The sequence below is a fragment of the Bemisia tabaci genome, chromosome 7, assembly GCF_918797505.1.
Source record: "Bemisia tabaci chromosome 7, PGI_BMITA_v3".
Taxonomy (NCBI): domain Eukaryota; kingdom Metazoa; phylum Arthropoda; class Insecta; order Hemiptera; family Aleyrodidae; genus Bemisia; species Bemisia tabaci.
The window spans coordinates 31,474,413-31,492,266 of NC_092799.1; the positions used below are offsets into that span (position 1 = coordinate 31,474,413).

The 17,854-nt window shown below is 34.9% G+C and overlaps 2 protein-coding genes across 4 annotated transcripts in view; both read right to left on the bottom strand.

Annotated features, from left to right (window-relative positions):
* LOC109032120 (NADH-cytochrome b5 reductase 3) overlaps positions 1 to 3,371 on the bottom strand; it is a 27,787-nt gene extending 24,416 nt beyond the window's left edge. The window contains exons 1-3 of one of the 2 annotated variants that reach the window (XM_019044087.2): positions 3,232 to 3,371; positions 2,655 to 2,730; positions 1,843 to 2,077 (exon numbers count right to left, since the gene is read on the bottom strand). In XM_019044087.2, coding sequence (XP_018899632.1) covers positions 1,843 to 2,077; positions 2,655 to 2,669 — 250 coding nt within the window. In that variant the 5' untranslated portion in view covers positions 2,670 to 2,730; positions 3,232 to 3,371. Of the gene's footprint in view, positions 1 to 1,842; positions 2,078 to 2,654; positions 2,731 to 3,149 lie in introns of both variants that reach the window. The other variant, XM_019044086.2, reaches the window with a different exon arrangement.
* The window catches only part of LOC109032124 (protein ECT2), a 28,947-nt gene continuing 14,323 nt past the window's right edge, over positions 3,231 to 17,854 (bottom strand). For both annotated transcript variants that reach the window (XM_019044091.2, XM_019044090.2), the window contains 9 exons: positions 16,718 to 16,830; positions 15,852 to 16,040; positions 14,042 to 14,249; positions 12,729 to 12,889; positions 11,907 to 12,026; positions 10,973 to 11,120; positions 10,171 to 10,325; positions 7,091 to 7,176; positions 3,231 to 5,744 (listed from right to left, as the gene is read on the bottom strand). In XM_019044091.2, coding sequence (XP_018899636.2) covers positions 5,621 to 5,744; positions 7,091 to 7,176; positions 10,171 to 10,325; positions 10,973 to 11,120; positions 11,907 to 12,026; positions 12,729 to 12,889; positions 14,042 to 14,249; positions 15,852 to 16,040; positions 16,718 to 16,830 — 1,304 coding nt within the window. In that variant the 3' untranslated portion in view covers positions 3,231 to 5,620. The remainder of the gene's footprint in view (positions 5,745 to 7,090; positions 7,177 to 10,170; positions 10,326 to 10,972; positions 11,121 to 11,906; positions 12,027 to 12,728; positions 12,890 to 14,041; positions 14,250 to 15,851; positions 16,041 to 16,717; positions 16,831 to 17,854) is intronic.

Consider the following 17,854-nt stretch of genomic DNA (forward strand, 5'->3'; position numbering starts at 1 on the left):
CTGACTATTCTAGAAGTTTTTTTACTTTCCCCAACTCCAAAATTTTCCTATTTTCTGCCTTTCCCCGACCTCAGAACAAAAAATCTATTAGGATTTTTCTCCTTTTAATTACGATGCTTTTTCCTGAACTTGGGACAAAAATTCCACTTCTGGCAATTCAAACTATAGAGGAAGGCATTCGAAATTTGTTCTTGCTCCCTCAAGTGGCATTTGCTGAAGTTTTGAAGTTTCTCACGAGTTTAACTAATTTCTTCTGCAAATACTTTGACTTGAAATGACAATCCAGCAGACTCATCAATTTTTTTTCCCTGATGGGGTTTTGTTGTCCTCTACAAACAAACAAAAACATCATATGTACCAGAATGTCAGGGTTCAAGTATTTTCAGGGACCACAAAAAAGTTGGAGGGGAAATCATGAATATTCAAGTATTTTTAAGAATCTGCACAAATTTCGAATTCTGCAGAATAAATGCACAGCCTTGTATGGCAAATGACGGAAAATGTGAACTGTAGCTTTCATACAAGTATTTTTTCCAAAGTATTTGATGAAGCATGCACTGTATTTTAAACTCCTTTCTCCTAATCAAGATGAAGTTTCATTTGTCAGGGACGGAGGTTGGTAAATCCCTACATCAGTACACTACATAAAATCATACAGTGTTGGACTCATAGATAATCAGGCTGGCACTGAACTGTCACTAAATCAATAAAATAAATGTTTTCATATAAAGATTGGAGGCACAGCACATGGAGGAGGCAAGTTTATATCCCAAAAAAAGAGGCACATTTGCGCATGGATGAATGAAACACAGCATGCATTTTTCACTCATTTTTTTCTTTACAAACAAAGCTCCTTAGAAGAGATCAGAAGCAACAAGCAATCAGAGGAAATTTTTACAACTTGGAGAGCTGGTTCAGAAGGGATAAATAAGAGCGTTACGTTATTTTGTTTTTACGTGTTGAAGGATAGGGACCTACAACACAAAAGTGTTCCTGGGAGGGGGGGGGGGGGGGGCGAAAAATCGGAAAAGCAGTGCGTATTTTATGAACATCCCTTAATGGTGGTCCTTTTTTGCTGAGAATAGAATGACTACTCCAAAATAAATGTTTGATAATGGTATTAAATGTTCAGAAGTTTTCTGTCCTTATGTTAAATCACAAGATGATTCATAATACACCACTGAATTTTTTTTGCTGGCTGTTCATTATTTTCCCTGCCTTGTTTGAATTCAACACATCACCGCCTATAGAACAATAGGTTCCATATGAATGTCACATAAATGAAAATACTTATACAGGTGATGAAAACATCATACTTGTCATTATGTGTAACAGACAGATTACACATTCCATCAGTGCATAGCACAGTTAAAATTCACACACAGAGATTTCAGAGGTCCTCCCTACTACAGACTGTATCATCAACTTTCACTCGTATTCTCTTCAGTCAGGTAAATCTATTTGATCGATGCCGACCGAGGTTTTCTCCTCTTGGCACCGTTTTTAAGTAACAAATATTTATGTGTGTGATACTATTTTGAATAAATAACTAGAACTTTGTCATCATACATTGAGACAAAAGCCAAGAATTGTTTTAGTCAACACCCATCATTGGTGCCATGTGACTGCATCTACTAACCTATTGAGTGATGCTGATTCACAGCTAATCAGAGATTGACATTTGTCTTGACATTGACTCTTCACCATCTGTCTATCTACCTATGATTCTCAGGCGATGATATGAAGTTTTTAACCATGTTAAGATTAGAAGACTTGTGATCAAACTTCCACCACTCCTTTCAAAGATTTACAACAAAAGAGGATTGAAATAAAGAAACTCACCTAAGACGTGTTTCGGAGAAGGCAAACCGAACCTGAAACGTCTAGTATCATGACTGATCTCATGCTTCTCAACCAACTTTAAAGGAACCTTAACATTAGGATCAGTCAGTGTTTTAGGGTTAGCAGCTTTCTTGGCAGCTTTTCTTTTTTCTTTGCTGATTTCAGAGAGGATGACAGAGATTGCGAAACCAACGGTTACGATCACGCCTAATCCAACAAGCACAGTTGGAACATTCTGCAAATAAGATCATTACGTCAAATTTGAGGCAGAACATCACAGAAGAAGGATATTTGGAGAAAATAATGTTTTAGGCATCTGTAAAATGGACAAATGTAGAATAAATATAAAATTATTAGAATGAAATGTAAATAATAAAATTAATACATAAATAACCTGTCATGTACTTAGGATACCTGTCTATACCTAAGAACCAAGTTCTACTCAAGTGAAGGAATGCATTCAAAGGTGAGTTGTTTCCACATCAGTTTTCACTTGACTTATTCAGTAAACAGCTGAAAAACTTGTTTTAGTGGGTGGGTGGTGAAGATAGCCAGCACGAGTGATCTTCTAGGCAAATATTACTAAATTTATCTCAAAATACATCCGCAGCATAACTTGGCAAAATAATAGAAGTGGGAACACACTCTAACCATTCCACATTTCATACTAGATGAATGATACATGACGTTAAAATAGGTTTGTATTAATAAACTGTGTCCAACAGAATGCTTGCATGCATAAGTGCGATCATCTCAACGCTCAGCATGACCACCCCTAACTTTGAGATATGAAGATGTATGAGGTATCTTACCAAATTTTGGATCATTTCCCAGATGTATTCTTTGATGTCACTGGATAAATCTCCAGCAGCAACAGGAGGTTTCTTCCTGGTCACGGAACAACCAAAACACAAAAGACATTAGAGGACCAGTAAAGACTTGCACGATTGATGACAAACAAAAATGTGTAATTAGTTAAAAATATTTGATGCAGGTTGACTGCAAGGGTTTAAAACTATGAATTCTTCCTTGGAAATATAATTCACGTTAAATGCTGGATATGATCTTACGGAGTAAAGTAGTTTGGGGGGAGCTCATTCAAATCGTGCATGGTATGGTAAACTTTTCAGTACCAAGTACAAACAACATGTGTAAACAAAAGCATATTACTGACAAGCATTCTGAAACGATGCTATTGTAGAAAGATAATCTCAGGGGAGAAAATTAAGATCGGGAAAGTTTAGTGAGAGGGAGAGGAAAAAATATAGAAAGAAACAAAAGAGACAAAAAGAAAATAGTAAGCTTACTCTGTCATTGTTCCTGAATAAAATGATGAACATGAAATGATAAACCAACAGATCGCACTAGTTCAAAATGAAAATAACTTACCGTTAAAAATACTGAGTACTGATAATTAATACAATAAAAAAAAGAGGAGGAAATAATCAGTGAGAGGCCGTGCTACGGCATAAATAATTAATAAGGTGACGAATTTGAGGTTATCTACTTTAGCCGCAGCCAGCGTGCAGAGAGGAGCTTTCACAATGTCTTCCACCAGAGAGCGCTGCCAGCAATTAATGGAATTCAAAATCAGTTCGCGCGAAATTATGGGGTTACATACGTCTTTTTCCCCCTTTTCCATTGCTCTCCCCTTCAAACTAGTATTGAAACATAAACGGCGCTTTTTTCAATTAATCGTTCACGTGGCAAGCAATATGTTCGAATTAGAATCTTCAATACATACATACCTACCCACCTACCTAAATCCACACGGAACTCAATGATTCTCTTCTCTGAAATTTTGCTTGAAAATTAAAAATATAGCAACTTATCACCGTGGGGTAGTAAGTTCAACAACTATAGTAGGAAGACTTTCTTCATTATATGTTAATGTTTAATTTTATTATGTATTGGCAGTTGCATTATTCCTAGCGTTTAATTTCATTGAATATGAAAAGACTGATCATGAGAAGACATCGATGGTGAAACCAAACCATGGATCTTGTTTGCGATGTTTTAAAATCTGTGCCCCTATTTTATTTTCTAAAGGGGACCAACTCAACATTATTGCTTGAAATTTTCATAGAATATTCTTCACGCACAGAGAAAAATCACGAAAAGTTCCAATAGTTGGCGCTGAGCAGTTTGTCATTTCAGGGGTTTGGAGGACGAGTGGAATAAGTGCAGTTTTTGCTATTTCAAGAAGTTTCAAAATTACATGGAGCCTTAAGGCGGAAAGAAATTTCGAACTCGCTGTTGATACTTAAAAATTGGATTTTAGTTATAAATTTTTCGCAGGATATACCTCAAGACAAGTTTTAGTTCAAATAATTAATATCTCAATTTTTTAAAAACTACGCTTATCCCACCTGTTTTCCAAGCTCCTAATTTGAAGAATAAAGTTTGCCAGGAAGTCTGCAACTTTGCAAATTGAGATACATTTAGTTTAGAAGTTTCACCATCGATAGATAATGTTTGGGCCTTTTCTTACATGCTCAAGTACTGATTCATTGATCATTTGTCAAAGGTTGGGTAATGTTATTGTCAATAGATTGTATTCCATACATTAAACAGGTGAGATTATATCGGTATTGATTGGTGCTTTATTCAAACATAGCCTCAAAAGTCAATTGAGAAATCTGAGGAAACAGGTTTTTGGTGATGGATTTTTTATTCTTTTGATACCAAACGGCAATGTAAGGTGAAATTGTTAGGAATTTTCTCATTTTCAGCTTCTCCAACTTAAATCTTAATATTTTCGTTTGAGGTAAGGTTCTATTGTTTTGAACCAAACGATACATTGAACCATTATCGAATACGATCCATAGCTAACATGGCTAACATGAAAGGAACTGCCTAGATTTTTTACTTCATTCATCCACATTGAAAAATATTATACTAACTTAATCCACCTCGACCAGTTGCTTCTAATCTAAAAACTTGACCTGTCTTTATCCTGAAAATAAATTCTGAGATATATTTTTCCAAAATTAAGAATCTGTCTATTATCGCTTTCAGTTTTTACTTGTTTAACGAAGAGAAGATTAAATAATAAAATTTACCTCAAGGCTCATTTAGATCACAATGTGACTTTATAGGAAATCAGTGAGAAGGAAGTGACAGAACAACACCTTAGATGATTACAAAATATTTTCTTTATTAACTTCTTGAATAATTCTTTAATAATTCTAACAAATTTACCATTTTTAATTTTTTTTTTTTTTTTTTTTTTTTTCCTCAAAGCAATTTTAGAGTCTTGGAAGTAGAAAAAAATCAGTACGGAAAAATAATGATCACAAATACCGGGATAATTGGTAAGGAGTAACTTTACTCCTTAAAATATGATGACCACTACAATTATTGATTTCTTTCAAAAATTATTTTTTTGTGATAAAAAATAATCATAAAGATGGGGGAAAACATGCAACTTAGCATTGGTCAATTTAGATAGCTATGATTTGATTTGGCACTTGGGGCAATACAAAAAGTTATTGAAAACAGATGCAGTACAAATTCATTTGATTGTTTGAACTTAAAATAATGGTTAAAAATAGATTAATAATGTTTTTGTACAAATCAAATACTACAGAATCAAATAGGAAGAAAAGATGAATACAATAAAATACATACCTAGATTTCAAAAAACAAAATCTAAGGCCAAAAAAGAAAAAATGAATTATACAAAATAAAAATATACAAAACTCATTACAATTATACAACAAAAAATAGGACAGTTGTGAAGGATCGACGGTCGGGTGCATATTGCTCCTGAGGGTATTTAAGACAGCTGAGACGAATCAACAAATGGACTCATCATTGTTGACATAGCTCGTTTCAACCTACTTGGTGTTTTGTTGAAACTAAAAGCTCTTCCTACTTTTATCCTTGTTCTCGAGGCAAATCTGGACAAAATAAAAACAAACGAAATGAAAATTGTAACAATGTTCTGAGTTAAATTTTGCAATCAAATATTTATAAAAGGTAGTAAAACTCATTATGCAGAATGCATATAAATACACAGTAAGACCTCAATTTATTGGATTTCATGGAACTAACAAATCAATCCGTTGATTAGAATTAACTTCAGGCCATTGAAGGAACTGGAAGATCAATCCATTAAATCGTAGAATCTGTTAAATCGCAAAATCCATTATATCGTGATCTGATAAATCGTAATCTGATAAATTGCTATCTGACAAATTGAGGTCTTACCGATTGGCATGTAGCCAAATGAATGACTACGACGCTAGAAAGAAGAATAATATTCAGCTGTATAAGAAGCTGATTTGAATTGTAATCCCACTGACAAATAGGGATACAAATTTTGAAAAACATATCAAATGACATAAAGGAACAAGGCACCTTTCTGAAGAAAGTAAAATGCAGATTATGTAGCTGAGAGGGAATTTTATTCCCGTAAGGATTACTTTGCTACCGAACTGTGATGGTGACTCATGAAATGTCTCGAGTAAATATGATATGCATAATTGTTTGTTGGTGTGTCTGCTGTTATTAATGCGACTCCATTATTATTGATCTCAAGTTGTCTGTTAATTTGTCTTATGCCATTCTTAATCGAGATTTTCTGTGCTGACTAATTTTCATGAGATGGATTTGAAACTATGGCAAACAAGTTTTTAAAGTTGGGCAGCACAGAGAAAAAGACTAATACAGGTGCATATCTAACCGTTCTTTGTCATTCCTTTTTAGACACAAGATTTGTGATATTTCTAAAGTTCTTTTCAGGCCTTTGGCCTTCTTCCTGATTGGATTGAGCATCTAAATGAATTTTGTGGTACAGCAACTATTGCTTTAAACTTTTTCTGTAAGAGCTACTTAGTTTTTAACTCAATTGAAAAAAAGCCATTTTGGACGTATGCCATTTTTCCTGATGATCATTTGGACCGAGTTTAACAGAAAGGAACCAAGCCACATCAGCTATTGCCAAGTTTAACTTGACAATTAATTTTTTTACGAGAAATCGTTTGTTCGGATTTCTTTGAAAATTTTAAGGAATTTGCTTCGCACCATAGAGAATTTTCACTGAAATTTGCACGAAAATCCGCACAACCGTTTTCATGTAAAAAATTAAATTACCCAATTAAATTTGGCAATAGCTGATGTGGCTTGGTTCCTTTCTGTTTAAGGCGGTTCATTTACTGGATGTTAAGATGACTGAGCTCCAGACAAAACTTGAAGGTGAGGGGGAAAGTGAATCAGATCAGCAAAAAAACAACTGAGAACTCACTTGAATGCTTTGCTGAGAGTGCCAGTGGAAACATCACTTGTCTCGATGTCCAGTTGTTCCGGGTCGAGAGAGGCTAAAAAGTTTTCCTGTGGCAAGTAAAAGAACAGGTCATTAATAAATGAATAAAAAATACGTCAGGCTGCATGGATATACAGGTGAAACTAAATACTGCATGAGGATCTTCCAGGAAAGTCCTGATTGGAATGGAAGAGGAAAGAAAACTTATGAACTTGATCCCGAAAGAACTTGAATATCTTCTGACTGAACCAGGGCCGAACCCAAAATGGTTCATTCTTTGATTTCAAAATATTTGCATATCCCATAAAGCTTAATATTTTTGAGTTATTGTGTACTCTATAAAAATAAAAAAAAGTAGAAGTTCTTCTCAGGGTCATTCCATTGTAACGGGTGTGACAACAATTTAACTTTAAACAATAATTTGAATTCTTTCTTGGGGTTTAATTAAAATATTATCTGCAGTAGCAGAAAGAACTTTTTTATAGATCATTTCAGTTTATCAGAAATTGTTTTTACTTTGTTCCATTCCTCGGAAAAAATTAAAAGGCATGCGTAACGGGTGTGACCGATTTTGGAACTGAGTTTTTCCTCAGTGAGTGTAAAGTGGAAACTCAGCGAATTTTATGAATGTAAAAATCTGATTAAATTATATGATGAAGCCAAGGGTTTTTGCTTCAACTGCCGATGATCCGTTTTCGATTATCTGTTTTTCTTTCCCTGAAAAATGGGAAAGTTTGCGTAACGGGTGTGACAGATTGTCTCTCTGAGGCCCATCATTTCTGAGAGAGTTTAAAAGTTAAACAACTTACTTTTCTTCTCATACTCTTCTTGTAGGCAATCCTAAGCAGTAAATCAATCAACAGTTTGACGCATTTTAATGTAGAACATGCCAAAACTACATTTTTCTACTAGGTGGCCCAGACCTGCCGTTTGCGTCACGGGTGTGACGTAACGGGTGTGACAAATTGTCTCTCTGAGGTTCATCATTTCTGAGAGAGTATAAAAGTTAAAAAACTTACTTTTCTTCTCATACTCTTATTGTAGGCAATCCTAAGCAGTAAATCAATCAGCAATATGACACATTTTAATGTAGAACATGCCAAAACTACATTTTTCTACAGGGTGGCCCAGACTTACCGTCCCAGGGCTTTTCTTCGGGTAACCCAGGATTTGTCTTTCGTCCCCGCGGTCCTGGACCTCGCATGGCTCAAATTAACCAAATAAAAAACCCTGGCACGGTATGTCTGGGCCTATAATAAAGTGAAAATATTTCAATCAAATCGGAGAGAGTTCAACGAGTTTTATTTGAAGTCCTTTTGAGATAAGGTGTATTCACTTTAAATACTGAAATATGGCAAAAAAGTTGGCTATCTCTCTCTTATTAGATGTATACATAACCTCTAATTATGCATATGAGTGTATTTTTTGTGATAACCATAGAGAAAATGGTGAGAAGTGAGGCAACATCTGCATAATAGAAGCCTCTTCTCATTGGTCACACCCGTAACGTGTCACACCCGTAACGTGTCACACCCGTTACGCATTTTTGCCCATCAATTGTTGAAATAAAAATTTGGAAAAAATATTCCAAAGCTGTACTTGACTTGAAGACGTACGGAAAAAATTGGCATCTCAAAATGACATGAATTAAAATAGTTACATTAAAAAACCCATGTTTTGCGTAACGGGTGTGACAGTCGGTACACTAAATTTTAAAAGTTACATATAATATATAGTAATTACTTTTAAAAATTGAAACTTTGCAGAAGCACATTGAATCAGTTTCTTGACAACTGCAAGCATAACCTGAAACTTGGTTTTGGCGGTAACACCAGAAAACATTGCTGCCAAACTGTCACTCTTTTTACAGTAGGATGAAGTGAAGCAACGGGGTTACAAAACACGTAAATATTGCGAGAAAAAAAACAAAACGGAGGTAAACCACATATATTTCCAAAAACTAGGAGTATTAAGGAGTCCAAAAATAAATATCGTTGGGTCATTTGGAGGGGGAAAAAAAAATAACCCCCGGACTACCTAGGCGTGGAATGACCCCTCATTCAACTTCAAAAACCATTCTGCAGTCTGATTGTTGAAATTTTGTGTTTGTCGGGTGGAAATGGATGATATAGGTTAAATGGCGAAGTATGATTCAAAGCGTATGTCTTATCGTTGCTTTGTTGGTTGGAATGGACGATAAACTAAAGGCACCTCTTGAGTATCCGACAGTATGTCGTCCATTCCACCCTATCATCGGCTATGTCTAATCGTTGCTTTGTCGGGTGGAATGGACGACATACTGTCGGATACTCAAGAAATGCCTTTAGTTTATCGTCCATTCCAACCGACAAAGCAACGATAAGACATAGCCGACCAATCACGCTTCGCCATTCAACCTATGTCATCTATGTCCACTCGACAAACACAAAATTTCAACAATCAGGCTACAGATAGAGTAAACATTTGCTTGAAAGAAATTTGAGGGCTCAGCATATTTCTTGACATACATTTTTAAAAAATACACCTTGCAGGATATACGATCTGCAAATATTTTGTTGCACCATATGATGGCAAAAAAACTTTAATTTTATTTTAACGATGTATAAAACTTTGTTTGTGAAATTTTGTGTTGATCAACTGAACAAGACATGAGTTTTTTGTCAATTCCTCTTGATACGATAATAACTAACAGCTCAGACCACAGGTTTGCATATTATTTCTTATTTTCTGCAGCAACTAAAGAAAAGAATTGCATACATAAATTAACCCTTTCTGGTCTGCAGCAGTTTTCCACGCCCACCAGAAGCGAGGTTAAGGTAGCAGCGATGTTGTCAACAAAGACAGTGATTTCCAAAGAGTCCACCACTTGCTGGAGCAGTCGAATATACCCGACATCAGGCCTGCGCAGAAGTTCAAATTTTTTGTGGCTATATCCGGTATCGGACCTAAATGCGTTATTTTTCACGGCGAATATATCCGACATTGGACCGGAAAGGGTTAAGGAGTTCAAAATGGTGAGTTTTTTTGATGGTTAGAAACGACCATGATAGAAGATTACTTACAGCATCTGCTCTGCATACAGTGTTGGCCATTTGTCTACACAGAGTACGCAGAAACATCATTTTGTCTACAGAATCATCCGTAATTGCAAAAGAATAGAGTTTCTCTTTCAGTTCTTGGTTATTTCTACACATAAGAGCAAATACTTTACGGCAATCTGAAAACAAAAAAGAAAACCGCATTAGTACATTCACATTAGAAGTGTTTTCCACATTTGCCTCATTTATTGAATCAAAACTTTTTAGATAAAATTAAGTTTACATTGAGAAGATGCTACTTTGAAGAATTTGTTAAATCGATATTAATTGCATTGAAGTTTTGCTGTGAAGACAATAGAACATAGGGCTACCCTCTTTAGGAGCTTGCTGATTTCAGGTATTGTTCTAGCGCTTGTCTCTTACTGTTTTAACCGTTTCAGTGTTTCTGTTCTCTGGCTGCTGAGGTCTTAGAGCAGCCTTCAAGTGTTATTCCTTACCAACCAATGTAATTACTTCCGAAATTTTAATAGCTTTGGGGGAAAGGACAGATTCCAGCTATGATGCTGAAACTTCAGAATTTTTTTTTGGGACCAAAAGGAATGGGCAAAAGCCCAGGGAGCAAGGTTTTGAGATGGTCGCCTCAAAATGGAACACCCTAATAGAGATGCACCTGTGGCTGGATACTTCTTCCGATGTCCACAAAAAAAGAAAGAAAAAAGAAAGACTTTTTTTCATGTTAGATCATCCATTTTTCCATGAAACAGAAAACCGATTACAATACAATTCGACCGGAAAACGTTTCAGTGGCGAAGGTAGAGAGACTTACCATCAGTTTCATTGATGTCAATAACGCGTTTTAGAGTTGATAGATGCATTAGCTTTACATGTTTGAACATTTTCCCACTGTTCATTTTGACACCAGCTTCTTTGGGACTCTTCAGCGTATTAAAAGCTTTAGATCGTTTTTTACAAACCTGAGAAAAGAATACAAATCTTGATGAATTAGTTTCATTCTCAGCAAAATAGGTCATTGCATATTGCAAAATCTTTAATTGCACAGTTCCTTCAATAAGGGCAGCCAGATATCTTGATGTACATATTTTAAGTTCTTTAAGCACTGTGGAAAAGCGCTCCAAATTGATCAAAATTGCCGAGACAATGAGTCCTTTTGAGTCCTTTCTTAGGCATACAATTAGTACATGCAACATTTTGGAGATACTGGGGCTCAAAATTTCCTAAAATTACAGTAATATGGTTAAAAATGGCAACTTTGCTCTGCTGTATCTTCAAAATGGTTCTGGTACTCATTGTAAAATTTTTTCTTTGGCCTAATCTTATCATTGGCTTTTGTTTAAGCTCAATATCAAGGACCTCCGTCATTACCCAAAGAGAAGCTGCATTTGAGGAGGCTCTTATAAATGCATTGCTGCCCTCCCATTATGTCTTTCCGACATCTCCTTCCCTTTGAATTAGATTTTATTTACATAGGAAACTTTTCAGGCCACTGCTTTTGGTCAGGTTGAAATATGTTTTTGAGTACTTTGAAATACTTCAAACTTAAATGTCGCAAACTTTTTAAAATCAACCTATATTATACAATTATATACTATATTTATACAACTAAAGAACTCTGTAAATGCTAACTTTAAATATTGTCACTGGAAGAGCAAAGCAGTTGGACGAAGGCGATAATTTGTAAATTTTTATTAAAATTAACAATCTGATAGATTAATAAAAAAGTTAAGGAAAAAAACACTCACTTCAACTATGTCTGAGAAAAGGAAAAATGCTAAAGAATCTCCTCGGCCACTCAACGAGTCGCTCAGTTCTACAACATCACACCGGGAGATAAAGCTTCGGTGAGAAGAAACTAGATGGGGCTGTTAACAGACACAAAACATGATCACTTGATTTAATAACACAAGTTTTAAAAGCAGGATAGAAGTATTTAACACAGTTTATTTATAGCTTCCCTTAATTTCATCCTACGCAGTGAAAAAGTGGCTAAGTGTCCAGGACTTGAGACCATTTAGGAATTGTGTATTTGCTGTGGAACAAGTTTTCATCTACATGAATGGAAAGCACACTTGAGCTGAGTGACAAGTTTACTTGGATTTCAAAATTCCCTGCCTTTTTCACAACTTTTCAGGATTTTTGAGCGTAAGACTTCCTGACTTCCATGACTAATCAATGTATTTTTTGGCATTACTTCTTACCAAAAATGCCTTAGCTAGCAAATTTTTGCGCAAAGTAAACTTGCAATTTGAAAAATTCAATATTCAGGAACCTGAGAACAGAAGTTCTAATTTTCTTTGCAAAAGCGTAAGTATAAGGTAGAAGACAATTAATTTTTTCTGCTGGAGGAGCGAATTTCTAGGTTCTACAGTGAACTTCCCTGACTTTTCAGGGTTGGGAAAATTCTCCAGACTCTTCCGGGGTTTCAATCACTTTTCGAGAAGTTGTCACTGTGATTAAGACAGTGACCTTGCTTAGACCAGAAATTCAGCAAAAACAGGTTGTTTGAGAGAAAATGATTTTGTTTCTAAAAGGTAAACAAAATAAAAAATTCGACAGCATCTTACCGGGCAATTTTCGATATCGTTGAAAATATCAAAAACAGCAAGCTGAGACTCAGTGCGCCTTTTGTCTTCATTGATGTGTGTCATTACTTCTCTAATACTAGCTAAGGCAGCCTCTAAGGCACAATGATCTGGATTAGATTTTGAGGTATGCTTTAAAATATCTGAAATAAAGAACACATACATGTAAAAAACGATTAGGGATTGTTAAAGGTGGAACAATTTTGAACATTCATGATATGATATGTGAGCCAATTTGTGATGACAGCTCTAGGGTTGACACCCTATTGCAGGAGATGGATATTTTGCATTTGCAAGAATGAATAATGGTTACTTCGACAAGGTAAATTTTTTGGAACATTTTTGAAAAGTAAAAATTTACAGTAACAATGGGAATTATGATGCTTGAAAGAGACAAATTAAATTTGTCTAGATGAAACCTCTTTTATGCGCTAGTTTTGCAAGTATCTGTGATACAGGTTTTCTTACAGTTGTAAACTTAAAATACTTACTCTTTCCATTCCTGCTTTAGGAAGTGATAATGGGCCTGTTGCATGCTAGAGATACAGCCGCGCGAATAGACTTTTTAGAGGTTAAATGACACGAAAATTACGATGGTCACATTAAAAAAGTCTAAAATACACTCCTTACTGCGCAATTTGCGTTGTTAGGAACGCGCTTTTTCAAATTTCCCGCGTCTGGGGGCAGTTTTCTAATCACCGGAAACGAGCAAACAGCGGGCTCGGTGATTTCCGGAAGATGCCGAGTCGTTGTTGTTGTTGTTATTTTTTCCTTTAGCTTGTTTACAAACCCAACGTGATCTCCTATAGTGGTCCATATACGCTTTATGCGGTAACCAAATCGATCAACTTTTAAATATCCAACGCAATCCTTCTACATTTCATTTCACGATGTCACAAGCTCCGATTTTTAGGTTATGTTGTCAGTTTTAGTTGACCGGAGTTGCCGTTAATTGTTTCCGTTAGAAAACTGCCCCCAGACGCGGGAAATTTGAAAAAGCGCGTTCCTAACAACACAAATTGCGCAGTAAGGAGTGTATTTCAGACTTTTTTAATGTGACCATCGTAATTTTCGTGTCATTTAACCGCTAAAAAGTCTATTCGTACGGCTGTATCTCTTGCATGCAACAGGCCCATTGTTTGATAATTTTTTTTTCTCTAATCATAGCTTCATCAGGAGTTCAGAACTGAATTTTCTTTCTGAATTGTATACTGTGCTTTTTGTTTTTGATCCTTCAGATTTTACATGTGAGGATGAATGTGCTTGTAAGCAAATACTAGACAAATAAATCTCACCTGTCAAAAGTAAACTAATACTGGGTAATCGTTGGACGGGACGGATTAATAGTTCCACTAAAGTTTGACGACCGCATTCAGGCTTTGTTTGACACACTTTCAGAAATGCATGGAACCTTGGTTTCGTTTGATCACATTTCAACAGCATTTCTCTCATGTTCTCAAAGTAGTTGATGAAAGGAGGATACGCCTTCATTAATTCTGAGGACTGAAAAAAATAACGTTATAAACTCCAATACTCATAACGCGTGAAGAAAAATATGATACGTAAACTTCCTTCATTTTTCTGCCAAATTTTTTTTTTTGTAACAAAGAAAATGAAGGGGGAAAAAGAGATGAGTTATAGATTCGCTTATTTTTGCTACATTTCCACTCAGCCACCAGTTTTTCAATTTAAACCGATGTAATTTTTTCCAGAAGTTTGATCACTTTGAGGGTTAGTTAAAAATCAGAGTGTCTACAGAAACCTGAGAGCAAAAATATGGCACATTTATAAGCCTTTAACTGACAATTTTTTGGAAAAAAGTATGACTGCAAGGTTAACAAAAAAGCTTTCAGTCCCCACTAAAAAATAGCTGACGGGGAAAAACACTCTACCATTACAGCAATGCTGATTGGAGGTAATGATTACAAGTAAAAATTATAAACTAATATACATAACAGTCAATTTTTATCAGCAAGATTAGATTTGATGATTTTTAAAGCGATAAAATTGCGACTTTTCCCTACTTTGATTAGAAAAAAAAAGGAGAATTCTGAACCTGAAAGTAGAGAAAGAGGAAAAATAAAATAAAAGAATATGGCGATTTCGTAAGACTTTCACAAAGTTATGTGACCGAAATGAAAATATGGCAATATTACATGACCTGTAGAAACCCTGAAAATAAATCAAATTGGTTCAAATCTTAGATAACATATTATTTTTAATAATTTTTATGGATAGAACCAATTGCCACCTAAGGCCACTTGTTTTCCTGTCATGAACAAAATAAGCGGTACCCTAAGGAGACTAGCATTGAGATCGCTTCCTAAGTAAGAGATTGAGATGTATGGGTATTATACTGGTGTTTATACTTGAGGATACGCTTGTCAATCTCAAACGACTGGCTAAATAGCATGTGAATATAAAAAAATAAATTTACACAAATTTTCAATGAGGTCTAGTATCCTTGGTTTTTAAATTGAACAATTATTGGAGAGGTTACAACACAATGATTTAATTTACTAAAATACAAGTCTTTCAACTAGAAATGTCATCTAATGATTTTACAAGGCTATAAATTTTCTTACTTTTTTCTCCATCCCCCATAACAGGAAAAAATTGTGAAATATACTTTGATCTCAGCTCATCAAGCTCTTCCCAAAATAGAAGTAATTTTTTTTCATGAAAAGTCCCTGATGTTAGATTGATAGTATAATTTATGTTTCACCCCATCTCATGGCCATTGCTACACAGAAAAAATGAAATGATTTAACAATTTTGTAGTTAAAAAAAAAATCCCAGACATGTTTCAATGTAGATTTTACAATTAAAAAATGCTAATTTAACGCCCATGATTGAATTAGCTTTCCACTATTGTAAAATGTACATTGTCACTTTTTTTTTTAAATTCCATTGTTGAATCAGGAATCCATTTTTTCACTAAGAGCTAGTTTTAACTTTATGAATTTATTTCATCTTATCTGTGTGCACTATAATTTCTCTCAAAATTACATGCTAGAATTTGTTTTCTCCCAATCGGAGGCATCTCGGTTACAAAATTGTTTCCGGTTGGATTTTATCAGAAACCAGGTGGATAAAGAAACTTACATATTTTAAGAATACATTGCCAACACTGCTCTCTTCCTTCCAACAGCTTGCAAGCTGTCTAAGTTCTTCTAACATCACGGTATGGGTATGATGAATTGGAGGTAGATGACCAAATATTATTTTCAATTCAGTTTGATTCAATAATTCATTTTCTGAATCAGCTAGCGTTTCTAGAGGACTCTTGAACAACTGGAAACAAAAGAAGCACATAAATTTTATTACTAAGATAAAAAAAATTAAAATAGCTGAATCAAATAGAAGAATGTCCTTTTTCTCCAGAAATTCATGCATTAGATACTGAGACCAACCCCCTGTATCTTCTCTACTAGAATACCTCCCAGATGCATTATTCAATGGTTCCAAATGCATCTTTGATTTTTTTTCATACTTTTGGTTAAATTCAAAGGTGGAGCATTCCATACTTTAACATTCAATTATTTCCTGAGAGCTTAAGGGAAGTTCTACGTACTTAATCGCCTCCTTTTTCATTGACTACAGGGTTGCCACAGAATTTAGAAAATTAAATTCCCTGAAAATTGAGGATATGCCAGATGGTTCAAAAGACAGAATTTGAAATAGTAATCTGATAAAATTTGTTGTTTGAAACTTTAAGCCCATTCTGGAAAGCAAATAAGGGCGACTTAACAGTTTTTACTTGACATTTCCAGGTTTTCCCTGACTTTTTAACCTATCCTAACATTACCTGGTATTTCCTGCCTGTGGCAACCTTGCATTTAAGACTATCCCTGGTCTTTTTCTGCCTTTGATAGGGAAGTTCATAAAATTAAAGGGGTATTGTCCCTGCATGAATAATAGACCCATTTCATATTCTAAAATTTGAGTAGACAAGTAAGAAGGATACATACTGTCATTATTGTGTTCAATATGTTAACATAGTTTGATTCAGTTTGTACTAATTCTAAGAATACTTGATGTCGGGCACTTAGGTTCTTCCTTGGTGTTTCACTGCTTTCTACTTCTAAAAAAAGAGAAAATTAGGAATTTGAACAGTTGCTCATAAAATATCAATAAAAAATTGAAAGACAAAAAACAAACTTCAGATAATTGTATCAATTAGGAGGAAATTGGCTCTTAGGTACAAAAGACCACAGATTTATTTTTCACAATCTAATACAGAAATAATCAAATACACATTTATAGAATTTGATTCACAGCATTGCTAATAGGTCTCTTCCATGCAAGTGACACAGCCAATGGAGGAGACTTTCTTTAGATAGAATCACGCAAAAATAATGGAGGGCACATAAAATTTCTAAAATCTTAGCACAAAATCTACGTACTTTGTGACACACCTTTTCAAATTTTCCGTTTCTGCAGGTAGTTTTCCTTAGTCACTAGCCACGAAAGGCCAGGTTTGCAAAGAAAGGAACCTGAGAAAACCTAAACCAAAGACAAGCAATCTTGCAAACTTTTTCTGATGAATGATTTTAATCGTTTTCAAGCGTTAGATTCCTCCTTATTTTTTTGATTTGCAAAACAACGGCTTTGAATCAATTAAAACCATACCTGAGGAAGGTTCATGACAGTTTGAGAGATTGTTCATTTCTAGTGTCTCTTTCTAGATAAACTTGATTGCAAGCTGCTAAAAAACACTGCCTACAGACAGGGAAATTTGAAAAAGCGTGTCACAAACTATTCTAACTACGCAATGAGGAGTGGATTTCAGACTTCTTTGATGCGTCTATCATGATTCTCATGCAATTTTCTCCGAAGACAGTATATTCAATTGGCTAATCTCTTGCAAACATCAAGCCCAATTTCATGAATACAGGCAAAAATATGTGGAAATAATTTTCTCTTGTAATATTGATCAGGGTAAATTGTCAAGCTTTGCTTTATCTTTTTCAGTAGAATATTAATGAGAGATCAAGAAATCCAATTGGGGTGAGAATTTTAACGAACTAACTTGACATTAGGATAAGATAATCCATAAGTTATTCGGTGTTTGAATCCTGAGAGTTGTTTTCAATTTATTGCTTCGG